The sequence below is a fragment of the Theropithecus gelada genome, chromosome 7b, assembly GCF_003255815.1.
Source record: "Theropithecus gelada isolate Dixy chromosome 7b, Tgel_1.0, whole genome shotgun sequence".
Taxonomy (NCBI): domain Eukaryota; kingdom Metazoa; phylum Chordata; class Mammalia; order Primates; family Cercopithecidae; genus Theropithecus; species Theropithecus gelada.
In genome coordinates this window covers 9,043,347-9,058,109 of record NC_037675.1, presented here as the reverse complement: position 1 = coordinate 9,058,109, position 14,763 = coordinate 9,043,347, and the positions used below count along the sequence as shown (strand labels likewise).

The 14,763-nt window shown below is 40.9% G+C and overlaps 1 protein-coding gene across 1 annotated transcript in view; it reads left to right on the top strand.

Annotated features, from left to right (window-relative positions):
- The first annotated feature begins 1,333 nt into the window (after nt 1-1,333).
- LOC112628890 (cytosolic carboxypeptidase 4) overlaps nt 1,334-14,763 on the top strand; it is a 157,414-nt gene continuing 143,984 nt past the window's right edge. Inside the window, exons 1-3 of the mRNA XM_025392211.1 lie at nt 1,334-1,399; nt 3,028-3,174; nt 13,317-13,448. Of these exons, the coding sequence (XP_025247996.1) occupies nt 3,051-3,174; nt 13,317-13,448 (256 nt within the window). The 5' untranslated portion in view covers nt 1,334-1,399; nt 3,028-3,050. The remainder of the gene's footprint in view (nt 1,400-3,027; nt 3,175-13,316; nt 13,449-14,763) is intronic.

The window sequence follows — 14,763 nt, the reverse complement described above, 5'->3', positions numbered from 1 at the left end:
AGGGTTGGATGGGGATCTTGTGGAGCCGGAGTGCACTTGAAGGGTGAGCTGGCATTGACCAGGCTGAGAGGTAAGGAAAAGTGCTGCAGGAAGAGGGAAGAGTGTGATCAAAGCTACAGAGGCATGAAATGGCATGGTTTGATCAGGAAACTCCAAGAGGTTCTGTGTTGCTAAAGCATATATTTCAGGCAGGGGTGTTGTAATGAATAATGAAGCTGAAGACATAAGAAGGACAAGATCATAAAGAGCTTTGGAAATTCTATTAATGAGCTATGACTTTATCCTATATGTGATGGGGAATTATTGAGGCCTTTGAAGCAGATGAGGAGCATGAGTCTTATAAATGGGAAGATTAAGGCTTTGCCTTAAATAAAATACCCTCTCCTCTAAATATCTTACAGTGCAAAGAGCACTGGCCTGATTTTGGGAGGCTGGACTGAGTGGTACTTCTGGCTTTGTGTATGTATTACCTCAGGAGACTCAGCAAGTCCACACTGTCTCTGAATTCAGGGTTCTTTTCTGTATAACAGAGGATAAAGTGTCAAGTATTGCAGAAACTCCTTAGAGTTTTTTCATAATAGGATTTGGCACCACCCTGGGATTCTCTTGAGAAAAGGAGGAGTTCATTCTTGTCAGTCAGGGAAGTCTTTTCATCAGAACATTTTAGTGGATTTCTGTCTCTTTCCTCTGTGCTGTATTTAAAAATAAGCCAGCCAGCTGCGGTGGCTCATGCCTGTAATCCCTTTGGGAGGCCGAGTCAGGTGGATAACGAGGTTAGGAGATAGAGACCATCCTGGCTAATATGGTGGAAACTCGTCTCTACTAAAAACACAAAAAAACTAGCCAGGTGTGGTGGCACACGCCTGTAGCCCCAGTTACTTGAGAGGTTGAGGCAGGAGAACCGCTTGAACCCCGGAGGCGGAGGTTGCAGTGAGTGGAGATCACACCACTGCACCCCTGCCTGGGCAATAGAGCAAGACTTCATCTCAAATAAAAATAAGCCAAGTCTACTGAAATAACAGACCTGTGCTATCCTGGCCCACAAAGTCCCTTTTGCTTCCTTGTTTTCTGTGTAAATCATTATTGCTTATTCTTTTGTTTGTCTTGCTGATGTTACTACAAGATAGGTCCGCAAAGAGGGGTTCCGAAGACTAAATATGGAGGGAGGAACAACCCCTGGTTCCCTTACCAAGTGAGTCCCCTTGTCTGTCCTTTTGCTGCAGTAAGTCTTTCTCTATGGCAGGAAGTAGAGCTCTACCATTCCATGTGCATCCCTGATCATCCAGCTCCTTCCTCTTGCATTCTTAAATATGGCTGCCTATGTTCTCATTGCAGAGCTCCTCCGACAAGAAGTCCATCCTGACCATCCTCAAGGTCCTCGGAGATCTGCTTTCTGTTGGTGAGTAGGCCATGTCCTCATGCCTTCATATGGTGGACGTGGAGCCTGCTGGCTGTGATCTCTCCCAGGCACCTCTGTGACCTGGGGGTTTGCTCTTGCTTCAATTTCCTGTGAAAGGCAGCATCACTAGCCCATCTTTTTTCTGTAAGGTTAATAAGACCCAAGTAACCTGGACTGATTGTACTTGCACTCCTCAGTCTTCTCACCTAACATTGAGGGTGAAATTAGATTTAGTAGTAACCCTCCGTGGTTCTACCCCTCTTCTTGCTCTGCTCACTTCCATTGTGACCTATTTAAGAGAGCCAAGTATCAGAAGCTACCTTGGCTATTTCAAGTAGAGGCAGGAATATCAGGCAGGACCTGAATTTGGAAGCATGTAAGCATCACGTTTTCAGAGATAAGATAACAGAGTCGACTACATTGGAATCAACGGGATTAACTGGAGCATGCTTCTATTCGCTCAAGTTCTTACTGAGATTTTTGAACATTCTAACTCTCACTCAATTTGCATTTTTATGTATGCTGGCCACATTACTTTAGAAAGAAATACTAACACCAAACAAGCAATATCAGAAATAAATGACACTCCAGACCCGTAGATCCTCAGGATTATGGTTTCAAGGAGAAGGGGCCCATCATATTGGGGTCTTACCATGGTTTGTGCTATGCTCCACTGGCAGGATGACTTATGTTCAGTCTTTTGTGTGGGACCTGTGTAAGTGAAGTCACTCGTTTTCTGGGATAGTGCTGTCTTACATTTGTCCAGAGGTGTCTGAAACTCTTAAGATGAAACCTTGAAGTTCTCCCTCTGATAAGGTGGTGATTACTCTGCCTCTTGCAGAGAATGCTACTTTTCATTAGGATAAAAAATCAGGTGGTCTTCTTTGATAACGCACCACCCTGTTGGCCACCTTTGTTAGGTCAACTTTGCCCTGTGCATAGAGAGAATCAACCAAGGCCAAGTTGAAATGAAATTGTTGCTTTTGAGTTTGTCCTTGGGCAAGGTGGAGGAGATCCCTGTTCAAAATTGTACTTAGGTAGAAAGATCAATAGTTCATCATAGCTCTAGACTCTCTTCAAAATTCCCTAGATAGGATGATTGGATGTTTCTTTCTCAAGGGATTATTCCAGTGGTTTCTGTAATTTTCTCCCATCAGTTTCTGAAGGCCAGCATCAGAAAATCATTATGCCATCAATACAATGATTCCAGATTAGGCCATCATCCCAATCCTTGTTACGGAAGATTCAAATGTATAGCAGAGGGATACTGAGATTCCCTCTTCTAAGTATATGATTATACAAAAGCGTATATGCATATTTACATACATGTACACACATACACATACATATACCAAATATTCAACAGATTCTCAGGTAAGCTCTATTTATTACAGCCGTTGCAGCCGAACACAACTAGGTTCTTAAATATTCCACTATTTTCCCATTTCACAACCCTCTTTCCTTAACTGATAGTGCAACTTTAACACAGGTTGCTTCAAGAACTACACAATTTTATGTATTGAAATGAACTAATTCTTACTCTGTCTCTAGCTGTCAGGTCTGTCTTCTGCTCCAAGGAAAATGGGGATTATTACTTGTGGCTCATCTTTCCTCTGGCTTCCCCTCAGGCACAGACCGGAGAATTCACTACATGATCAGCAAGGGTGGCAGTGAGGCTCTTCTGCAGACCCTGGTAGACACAGCGAGGACAGCTTCTCCAGACTATGACATCCTCCTGCCTCTCTTCCGGCTGCTGGCCAAAGTTGGCCTAAGAGGTACTCATACTCCAATACCTAAAGCTGACTGAAAAGGCACTTCTAGGGTTGTTATCATGAGTGCAATTTGGGAAGCTCTGGTGGAGAAGCACAGGGAGGAAGTGGAAGGGAGGTTCTGGACACCTTGATGGTGATGGCAGGAGCAGCCCCATAGGAGAGGGAATTTTGTTGAATTTGATGTCAGCTCATCCAAGGTGTGGTGCTCAGCACAGAGCCCAGAACAAACATGGACTACATGGGGCATGGATCATATGGGGGAAAGGAGGGGAGATACTCCAATGCAGTTTTTAATCATTTTAAAAATAAATAGAACATGTCTAAAAGTTGCATCACAAGGTTGTGGAGAAAAAGGAACACTTACACACTGTTGGTGGGAGTATAAGTTAGTTCAACCATTGTGGAAAACAATGTGATGATTCCTCCAAGACCTAAAGACAGAAATACCATTCGATCTAGCAATCCTATTGCTGGGTATATAACCAAAGGAATATAAATCATTCTATTATAAAGACATCTGCATGCATTTGGTCATTGCAGCACTATTCACAGTTACAAGGACATGGACTCAACCTAAATGCCCATCAATAATAGACTGGATAAAGAAAATGTGGTACATATACACTGTGGAATACTATATAGCCATAAAAAAGAATGAGATCATGTCCTTTGCAGGGACATAGGTGGAGCTGGAGGCCATTATCCTTAGCAAATTAAAGCAGAAACAGAAAACCAAATACCTCATGTTGTCACTTATAAGTGGAAGCTAAATGATGAGAACACATGGACACAGAGGGGAACAACACACACTGGGACCTGTCTGAAGATCAGGAGGGTAAGACGAGGGAGAGGATTAGAAAAAATAACTAATGAGTACTAGCTTAATACCTGGGTGCTGAAATAATCTGTACAACAAACCCCCATGACACAAGTTTACCTATGTAACAAACCTGCACATTTACCCTTGAACTTAAAAGTTAAAAAAAGAAAGTCTATTACATAAGTGTACTAGTTTCCTGGAGATGCCATAACGAATTGCCACAAACTGATTAGCTTAACACAACAGAAGTCTGTTAGGAGATCAGAAGTCCAAAATCAAGGTGTTGGCAGGGTTGGTTCCTTCTGGAGGCTCTGAGGGAGAATCGGTTCCATGCCTCTCTCCCCTGAGGGTTGCCAGAAATCCTTGGTGTTTCTTGGACTGTAAATGCATCACTCCAATCTCTGCCTCCGTCTTCACATGGTGTTCTCCTCTGTATCATTTCCTCTTTGTGTAAGGACATCAGTCATAGGATTTAGGACCCACTCTAATTTATAATAAAATCTGCAAAGACTCTATTTCCCAAAAGAATAACATTCTGAGCTTCTGGGTGGACATGAATTTTTGGGGGCCACTATTCAACCCACTACAAGTCACACAGAAGTGGAACATTCCTAGTTGAAGGGAAGATGGAGGAAGGACCTAGAGTTCTTTCCATTTTGGCTCCATAGTCATTTCTCTTTCACCAAGGAAAACCCTGAAACATTTCCTGAAAACTCTAGAAGTTCTTGGAGCACAGTTTAAAAGCATGGGCACTCAGGACTCACACAAACATTGCAAACGAGTGGCAAGTGTTAAGTTCTAATTGTGTGCTGAGTCTTATATAGGTCACAGCTGAGAAGCTCAGATCCTCTGAAAGGTGGACCTTTGATGTTCCGTGCTATCAGTGACAGCCAAGGGCCCAGGGGTTCTGGAGCACTCTTCGTTTAAATATTTGGATCTCTCCTCTAAGTCTATTCAACATTCTGCTGATAATGATGGAGAACTAGGCTTTTGCCAACACCTGCATGAGCATGTCCCAGAAAAAATCAATACAATTCATTCAATGAATATTCAACAGATATATTTACTGGATATCTCCTAGGGCCAGGTGCTTCAGGCACTAGGAACACCATGATGACCAAGGCAGTTAAGGACCTGCTCTCATGAAACTTATGTTCAAGGGGAGAAGGCCAGCAAATCAACAAATAACTTGGCGATAGCAGACTATGATGAGTGCTGTAAGAGGAAGCAAGAGTGATGTTACACTAGACTGGTCTGGTCAGGAGAGGTGACATTGGAGCTAAAACTTCAAGAATGAGAAGTCAGTAAAGCAAAGACTGGGCCAGGTGGACTCCAGGAAAGGACCACAGAGACTTGATATATACCATAAACGGTATAAGCTGGGGAGTCACACCTGGGTTTCAGGCCTGGCCCTGACACTTATTAGCTATGTGACCTTGGACAAAGTACTTAAACTTTCTGAGCATTGTGCCCTTATGTATAAAATAGAGCTATCTGTACAGTTGACCCTCCATTTTTGTGGGTTCTGCACTCATGGATTCAATTAACATTGGATTGAAAATATTTTTAAAAATTGTATCTGTACTAAACATGTACAAACTTTTTTCTTGTCATTATTCCCTAAACAATTCATTATAACAACTATTTACATACCATTTACCTTAGATTAAGTATTATAGTAATCTAGAGATGATGTAAGGTCTGAGGATGTGTGTAGGTTATATGCAAATACTACACCATTTTATATCAGGGACTTGAGCATCTGTGGATTTTGATATCTGTGGGAATCCTGGAACCAATCCCACGTGGATACTGAGGGATGACTCTACTTAATTCTAGGGTGCTGTGAGGATTAAACAAGGCATTGTATGTCACATGCTTATCACGTGGTTCAGGGCCCTGGCAAACTAGGGTCGTATGGATTTTGTAGGAGAAAGAGAGACATGAGAGATACACCAGGCCAGTGATTTCCAAGTTATTCACCTTGATATTACCATTGTAGTGATTACATCACCACAGTTTCTGCCATCAAGGGGTTATAGTCCTTGACATTGACATTCAGGTTGCCATGGGCTGACCTGAACAGAACAGAAATGAGGTTGGCTGCTCATGAAGGAATGGGATAGATATATCTCTTTTCTGATGAAGGGAATGGGTTATGCAGGTTCAATTACAACCTCTTTGCTGTTGTCCTTTGGTCCAGAGGTACGTATCAGTAAACCAGGTTTAGGATTTTTTTTCTGTTTTATTCATTTCTGCCTGCAATAAATCTGATAGTGATGTATTCTTGCAAAAACAAACATGATGATTTAGACATCACCCATTGACTGGTATCATAGTGGGGACAAGGAACATAAAATAAGTGTTTCTTTTTCTATGCTTATTTTCTAATTATTAAAATAATGAGGACTTATTTGTAACACTAGGTGTCAGTTTATTTGGAGCAGTAATTTATAAATATTAGAGAGGAAATGGGGGGGCGTTCCAAGATGGCCGAATAGGAACAGCTCCAGATGGCTGAATAGGAACAGCTTCAGTCTGCAACTCCCGGTGTGATCCATGCAGAAGATGGGTGATTACCGCATTTCTAACTGAGGTACCTTGTTCATCTCATCGGGACTGGTTGGACAGTGGGTGAAGCCCACGGAGGGTGAGGTGAAGCAGGGCGAGGTGTCACCTCACCTGAGAAGCACAAGGGGTTGGGGGATTTCCCTTTCCTAGGCGAGAGAAGCCCTGACAGACTACCTGAAAAAACGGGGCACTCCCACTTAAATACTGCACTATTTCCAAGGTCTTAGCAACCTGCAGACAAGGTGATTCTCTCCTGTGCCTGGCTTGGCAGGTCCCACGCCCACAGAGGCTTGCTCACTGCTAGTGCAGCAGTCTGAGATCAATCTGTGAGGCAGCAGCCTGGTTGGGGGAGGGGCGTCTGCCATTGCTGAGACTTGAGTATGTAAACAAAGCCAGGAAGCTTGAACTGGACAGAGCCCACCACAGCTCAACAAGGCCTATTGCTTCTAGACTCCACTTCTGTGGGCAGGGCATAGCTGAACAAAAGGCAGCAGACAATTTCTACAGACTTAAACATCCCTGTCTGACAGCTCGGAAGAGAGCAGCGGTTCTCCCAGCATGGTGTTTGAGCTCTGAGAATGGACAGATTGCCTCCTCAAGTGTGTCGCTGACCCTCATGTAGCCTAACTGGGAGACACCTCCCAGTAGGGGCTAACAGACACCTCATATAGGCAGCTGTCCCTCTGGGATGAAGCTTCCAGAGGAATGATCAGGCAGCAATATTTGCTGTTCTGCAATATTTGTTGTTCTGCAGCCTCCTCTGGTGATACCCAGCAAACAGGGTCTGTAGTGGAACTCCAGCAAACTCCAACAGACATGCAGTTGAGGGACCTGACTGTTAGAAGGAAAACTAACAAACAGAAAGGAATAGCATCAACATCAACAAAAAGATAATCTACACCAAAACCCCATCTGTAGATCACCAACATCAAAGATCAAAGGTAGATAAAACCACAGCAATGGGGAGAAACCAGAGTAGAAAAGCTGAAAATTCTAAAAATCAGAGTATCTCTTCTCCAAAGGATCACAGCTCCTCGCCAGCAATGGAACAAAGCTGGATGGAGAATAACTTTGATGAGTAGGCTTCAGATGGTTGGTAATAACAAACTTCTCTGAGCTAAAGGAGGATGTTTGAACCCATCGCAAAGAAGCTAAAAAACCTTGAAGAAAGATTAGATGAATGGCTAACTAGAATAAACAGTGTAGAGAAGACCTTAAATGACCTCATGGAGCTGAAAATCATGGCACAAGAACTTCGTGATGTGTGCACAAGCTTCAATAGCCAATTCGATTAAGTGGAAGAAAGGGTATCAGTGATTGAAGATCAAATTAATGAAATAAAGTGAGAAGACAAGGTTAGAGAAAAAAAGAATAAAAAGAAATGAACAAAGCCTCCAAGAAATATGGCACTATGTGAAAAGTCCAAATCTACATTTGATTGTTGTACTTGAAAGTGATGGGGAGAATGGAACCAAGTTGGAAAACACTCTGCAGGATATTGTACAGGAGAAGTTTCCCAGCCTAGCAAGGCAGGCCAACATTCAACTTCAGGAAATACAGAGAACACCACAAAGATACTCCTTGAGAACAGCAACCCCAAGACACATAATTGTCAGATTCACAAAGGTTGAAATGAAGGAAACAGTGTTAAGAGCAGCCAGAGAGAAAGGTCGAGTTATCCACAAATGAAAGCCCATCAGACTAAGAGCAGATCTCTTGGCAGAAACCCTACAAGCCACAAGAGAGTGGGGGCCAATATTCAGCATGCTTAAAGCAAAGAATTTTCAATCCAGAATTTCATATCCAGCTAAACTAAGCTTCATAAGTGAAGGAGAAATAAAATCCTTTACAGACAAGCAAATGCTGAGAGATTTTGTCACCACCAGGCCTGCCTTACAAGAGCTCCTGAAGGAAGCACTAAACATGGAAAGGAACAACCGGTACTAGCCGCTGCAAAAAAATGCCAAATTGTAAAGACCATCAATTCTATGAAGAAACTGCATCAATTAATGGGCAAAATAACCAGCGAACATCATAATGACAGGATCAAATTTACATATAACAATATTAACCTTAAATGTAAATGGGCTAAATGCCCCAATTAAAAGACAGACTGGCAAATTGGATAAAGAGTCAAGACCCATCAGTGTGCTGTATTCAGGAGACCCATCTCATGTGCAGAGATGCACATAGGCTCAAAATAAAGGGATGGAGGAAGCTCTAGCAAGCAAATGGAAAGCGAAAAAAAAAAAAAAAAAAAAAAAAAGAGCAGGGGTTGCAGTCCTAGTCTCTGATAAAACAGACTTTAAACCAGAGACAAAGAAGGCCATTGCATAATGGTAAAGGGATCAATTCAACAAGAGCTAACTATCCTAAATATATATGCACCCAATACAGGAGCAACCAGATTCATAAAGCAAGTCCTTAGAGACCTAAAAAGAGACTTAGACTCCCACGCAATAATAATGGGAGACTTAACATCCCACTGTCAACATTAGACAGATCAACAAAACAGAAGGTTAACAGAGATATCTAGGACCTGAACTCAGCTTTGCACCAAGCAGACCTAATAGACGTCTACGGAACTCTCCACCCCAAATCAACAGAATATACATTCTTCTCAGCACCACATCACACTTATTCCCAAATTGACCACATAATTGGAAGTAAAGCACTCCTTAGCAAATGTAAAAGAACAGAAATCACAACAAACTGTCTCTCAGACCACAGTGCAATCAAATTAGAACTCAGGATTAAGAAACTCACTCAAAACCGCACAACTACGTGGAAAGTGAACAACCTGCTCCTGAATGACTATTGGGTACATAATGAAATGAAGGCAGAAATAAAGATATTCTTTGAAACCAATGAGAACAAAGATACAACATACCAGAATCTCTGGGACACATTTAAAGCAGTGTGTAGAGGGAAATTTATAGCACTAAATGGCCAAAAGAGAAAGCAGGAAAGAAACACCCTAACATCACAATGAAAAGAACTAGAGAAGCAAGAGCAAATAAATTCAAAAGCTAGCAGAAAGCAAGAAATAACTAAGACCAGAGCAGAACTGAAAGAGATAGAGACACAAAAATCCCTTCAAAAAATCAGTGAATCCAGGAGCTAGTTTTTTGAAAAGATCAACAAAATTGATAGACCACTAGCAAGGCTAATAAGAAAAGAGAGAAGAATTAAATAGATGCAATAATAAATGATAAAGGGGATATCACCACCGATCCCACAGAAATACAAACTACCATCAGAGAATACTATAAACTCCTCTATGCAAATATACGAGAAAATCTAGAAGAAATGGATAAATTCCTGGACACATACACCCTCCCAAGACTAAACCAGGAAGAAGTTGAATCTCTGAATAGACCAATAACAGGCTCTGAAATTGAGGCAATAATTAATAGGCTACCAACCGAAAAAAGTCCAGGACCAGATGGATTCACAGCTGAATTCTACCAGAGGTACAAGGAGGAGCTGGTACCATTCCTTCTGAAACTATTCCAATGAATAGAAAAAGAGGGAATCCTCCCTAACTCATTTTATCAGGCCCAAATCATCCTGATACCAAAGCCTGGCACAACAAAAAGAATTTTAGACTAATATCCCTTATGAACATCGATGTGAAAATCCTCAATGAAATACTGGCAAACCAAATCCAGCAGCACATCAAAAAGCTTATCCACCATGATCAAATAGGCTTCATCCCTGGGATGCAAGGCTGGTTCAACATACACAAATCAATAAATGTAATCCATCACATAAACAGAACCAATGACAAAAACCACATGATTATCTCAATAGTTGCAGAAAACGCCTTTGACAAAATTCAACAGTCCTTCATGCTAAAAACTCTCAATAAACTAGGTACTGATGGAACTTATCTCAAAATAATCAGAGCTATTTATAACAAACCCACAGCCAATATCATACTGAATGGGCAAAAAAACTGGAAGCATTCCCTTTGAAAACCGGCACAAGACAAGGATGCCCATGCTCACCACTCCTATTCAACATAGTGTTGGAAGTTCTGGCCAGGGCAATCAGGCAAGAGAAAGAAAGAAAGGGTATTCAATTAGGGAATGAGGAAGTCAAATTGTCCCTGTTTGCTGATGACATGATTTTATATTGAGAAAACCCCATCGTCTCAGCCCAAAATCTCCTTAAGCTGATGAGCAACTTCAGCAAAGTCTCAGGATACAAAATCAACATGCAAAAATCACAAGCATTCCTATACACCGTTAACAGACAAACAGAGAGCCAAATCATGAGTGAACTCCCATTCACAATTGCTACAAAGAGAATAAAATACCTAGGAATCCAACTTACAAGGGATGTGAAGGACCTCTTCAAGGAGAACTACAAACCACTGCTCAAGGAAATAAAAGAGGACACAAACAAATGAAAGAACATTCCGTGCTCCTGGATAGGAAGAATCAATATTGTGAAAATGGCCATTCTGCCCAAAGTAATTTATAGATACACTGCCATCCCCATCAAGCTACCAATAACTTTCTCCACAGAATTGGAAAAAACTGAAGTTCGTATGGAACCAAAAAGAGCCTGCATTGCCAAGACAACCCTAAGCAAAAAGAACAAAGCTGGAGGCATCAAGCTACCTGACTTCAAACTATATCACAAGTCTACCATAACAAAAACAGCATGGTACTGGTACCAAAACCACACATCTACAATCATCTGATCTTTGACAAACTTGACAAAAACCAGAAATGGAGAAAGAATTTCCTATTTAATAAATGGTGCTGGGATAACTGGCTAGCCATATATAGAAAGCTGAAACTGGATCCTTTCCTTATATCTTATACAAAAATTAATTCAAGATGGATTAAAGACTTAAATGTTAGACCTAAAACCATAAAAACCCAAAAAGAAAACCTAGGCAGTACCATTCAGGACATAGGCCTGGGCAATGACTTCATGACTAAAACACCAAAAGCAATGGCAACAAAAACCAAAATAGACAAATGAGATCTAATTAAACTAAAGAGCTTCTGCACAGCAAAAGAAACTAACATCAGAGTGAACAGGCAACCTACAGAATGGGAGAAAAATTTTGCAATCTACCCATTTGACAAAGGGCTAATCCAGAATCTGCAAAGAACTCAAACAAATTCACAAGAAAAAAACAACCCCATCAAAAAGTGAGCAAAGGATATGAACAGACACTTCTCAAAAGAAGACATTTATGCAGCCAGCAGACATGCAAATAAATGTTCATCATCACTGGTCATCAGAGAAATGCAAACCAAAACCACAATGAGATACCATCTCACACCAGTTAGAATGGTGATCATTAAAAAGTCAGGAAATAACAGATGCTAGAGAAGATGTGGAGAAATAGGAATGCTTTTACACTGTTGGTGGGAGTGTAAATTAGTTCAACCATTGTGGAAGACAGTGTGGTGATTCCTCAAGGATCTAGAACTAGAAATACCATTTGACCCAGCAATCCCATTACTGAGTATATACCCAAAGGATTATAAATCATGCTACTACAAAGACACATGCACACGTATGTTTGTTGCAGCACTATTCACAGCAGCAAAGACTTGGAACCAACCCAAATGTCCATCAATGATAGACTGGATTAAGAAAATGTGGCACATATATACCAGGGACTACTATGTAACCATAATAAAGGATGAGTTCGTATCCTTTGCAGGGACATGGATGAAGCTGGAGACCATCATTCTTATCAAATTGTCACAAGGACAGAAAACCAAACACTGCATGTTCTCACTTATAGGTGGGAATTGAACCATGAGATCACTTGGACACAGGGCAGGGAACATCACACACCAGGGCCTGTCAAGGGGTGGAGGACTGGGGGAGGGATAGCATTAGGAGAAATACTTAATGTAAATGACAGGTTGATGGGTGCAGCAAACCAACACGGTACACGTATACATATGTAACAAACCTGCACGTTGTGCACATGTACCCTAGAAATTAAAGTATTATAAAAATGAAACAAAGAAATATTAGAGGTGAAAATTTTATTTTCTTAAAAATGTGTTTTGACTTTTTATTATGAAAACTTTCTCTCATATAGCAAGATGGCCTCTTATATACATAAAACTTAGTTCTAACCATTGTTAACATTTTGCCATATTTTCTTCACCTATTTATTTTTATCTGAAATATTTTAAGAGAAATTGCAGGTAGCATTTTCTTCCTAAATCCTTTCAAATGCATTTCTTTGGAAAGAGACATTTCCCTACATAATCACAATACCATTATTACAAACCCAATAAAATTAAAAATACATGCGTAATTTATATTCATTCCAATTTCTCCAAATGTTCCCAACTGTCTTTTATAGACATATTCAAAGCAAGATCCAATACAAGTTGACACATTACATTTGAATGTTATATCAAGAATTATATTAATATTAAATATTCTCAATTCTAGAATTGTCTTAAAGAAAAAACTTTATTCCCATTTGAACTGTGGTTAATGTATGAGGACAACCTAAATATAGGGGCTTGAGAGTTATTCAACCCGCAAGCTTCCACGTAAATATGTGTAGCCTGAATTAGCTCTTTTGATTCATTTGGTTCTAGTGGGGACACATTTAGCAGCATTTGTCACTAGGTTTGAAAAATGTCTTTGGCTATGATTATCCTCCTCCTTCACCATCTTCCCCTTCCTCCACTCCACACATTGTACAATCCAGAATCAATGTGAAGTGCAGCTAAGATAGATTGATTTGTGTTCTTAGATAAAAAGATTGGACGGAAGGCCCTGGAATTGGAAGCACTTGATGTGACATTGATTCTGGCCAGGAAGAACTTATCCCATGGCCAGAACCTCCTTCACTGTCTCTGGGCTCTGCGTGTGTTTGCCTCCAGTGGTAAGTGACTCTATTGTGGCTCTCGGGGATGGCTTCCAAACCAGGGCTGGGACACATGGAAACTGCGTGAGGGTCTGCTTGGAAGAAAAGCATGGGTGAGAGATTCACATGATGGTCCCAGCCAGATAAATAAAGGAGGCTGACAATCCAGAGGCTGTGGAAGTGAGAAGTTATTTCTTCATTTTATCCTTAGCCAGGTAGAGCTCTTGAGTCTGCTCCTAGAGATGGACTTCAATATTGTTTCTTCTTGACAGTCACACATTACAGCATTCTAGGCTTTTCTATGAGTACTACAAGGTAAAAAAGATATGACAGGAGAAGGGCAGACTTTATTTAGTCCTTGTCACATTGAAGTGTTGTATCTGGGTAGAATGACTCTCACATCACAGATCTCCCTACCATATTCCTGAAATTGCTCATTGATTACAACATCCCTTACGATTTAAAAAAACCTGTGATCCTTCTCAACAGGGTCCTCCAGGTAGTTATTAGGAACATTATAGCTCAGCTGATACTTATTTGCTATCTCCTGATTTGATTTATTTCAATTATCATAGCAATTTTGTATTTAGACCCATAATTTTATAGCTTAGATGGAGAAACTTTAAAGAGTAAAGCAAGGCCAGGCACGGTGGCTCACGCCTGTAATCTCAGCACTTTGGGAGGATGAGGTGGGCAGATCGCTTGAGCCCAGGAGTTTGAGACCAGCTTGGTCTCTACTAAAAATACAAAAAATAGCTGGGTGTGGTGGCATGTGCCTATAGTTCCAGCTACTTGGAAGGCTGAGGTAGGAGAATCACTTGAACCCAGGAAGTCAAGGCTGCAGTGAGCAGTGATCATGCGCCTGCACTCCAGCCTGGGTGACCTTGTCTTAAAAAGAAAAAAAAAGGTGAAGGAATTGCTTGAATTCATATAGATAAAAAGTCACGAGGGCGGAATTTCTAACTCCAGAACTCATGGTAATTCTATTCCATATGGAAACTTTTTACTAATACATTAGATCCTATATCTCCTATCTCATATGTAATGAGCATAGACTTTCATTTCTTCTTTCTGAGTTCCCTTCCTATGAAATGAAAGTGACAGTTATTTAAGGTTATATAGTCGATAGGGAAAGAACGTGGGCTTAGAGCCAAAAAGACCTGAGTTTGACTGTGATTCTATTTCTTATGAGTCATGAAGCACGAGTACTTAACGTGTTGAATCTCAGTTTCATCCTTTACAAAATCATAGTAGTAATAATGATTACTATTACTCTGCTAGGGCTGCCTTAATGCCTTAACAAAATACCACAGTCTATGTGACTTAAACAAAA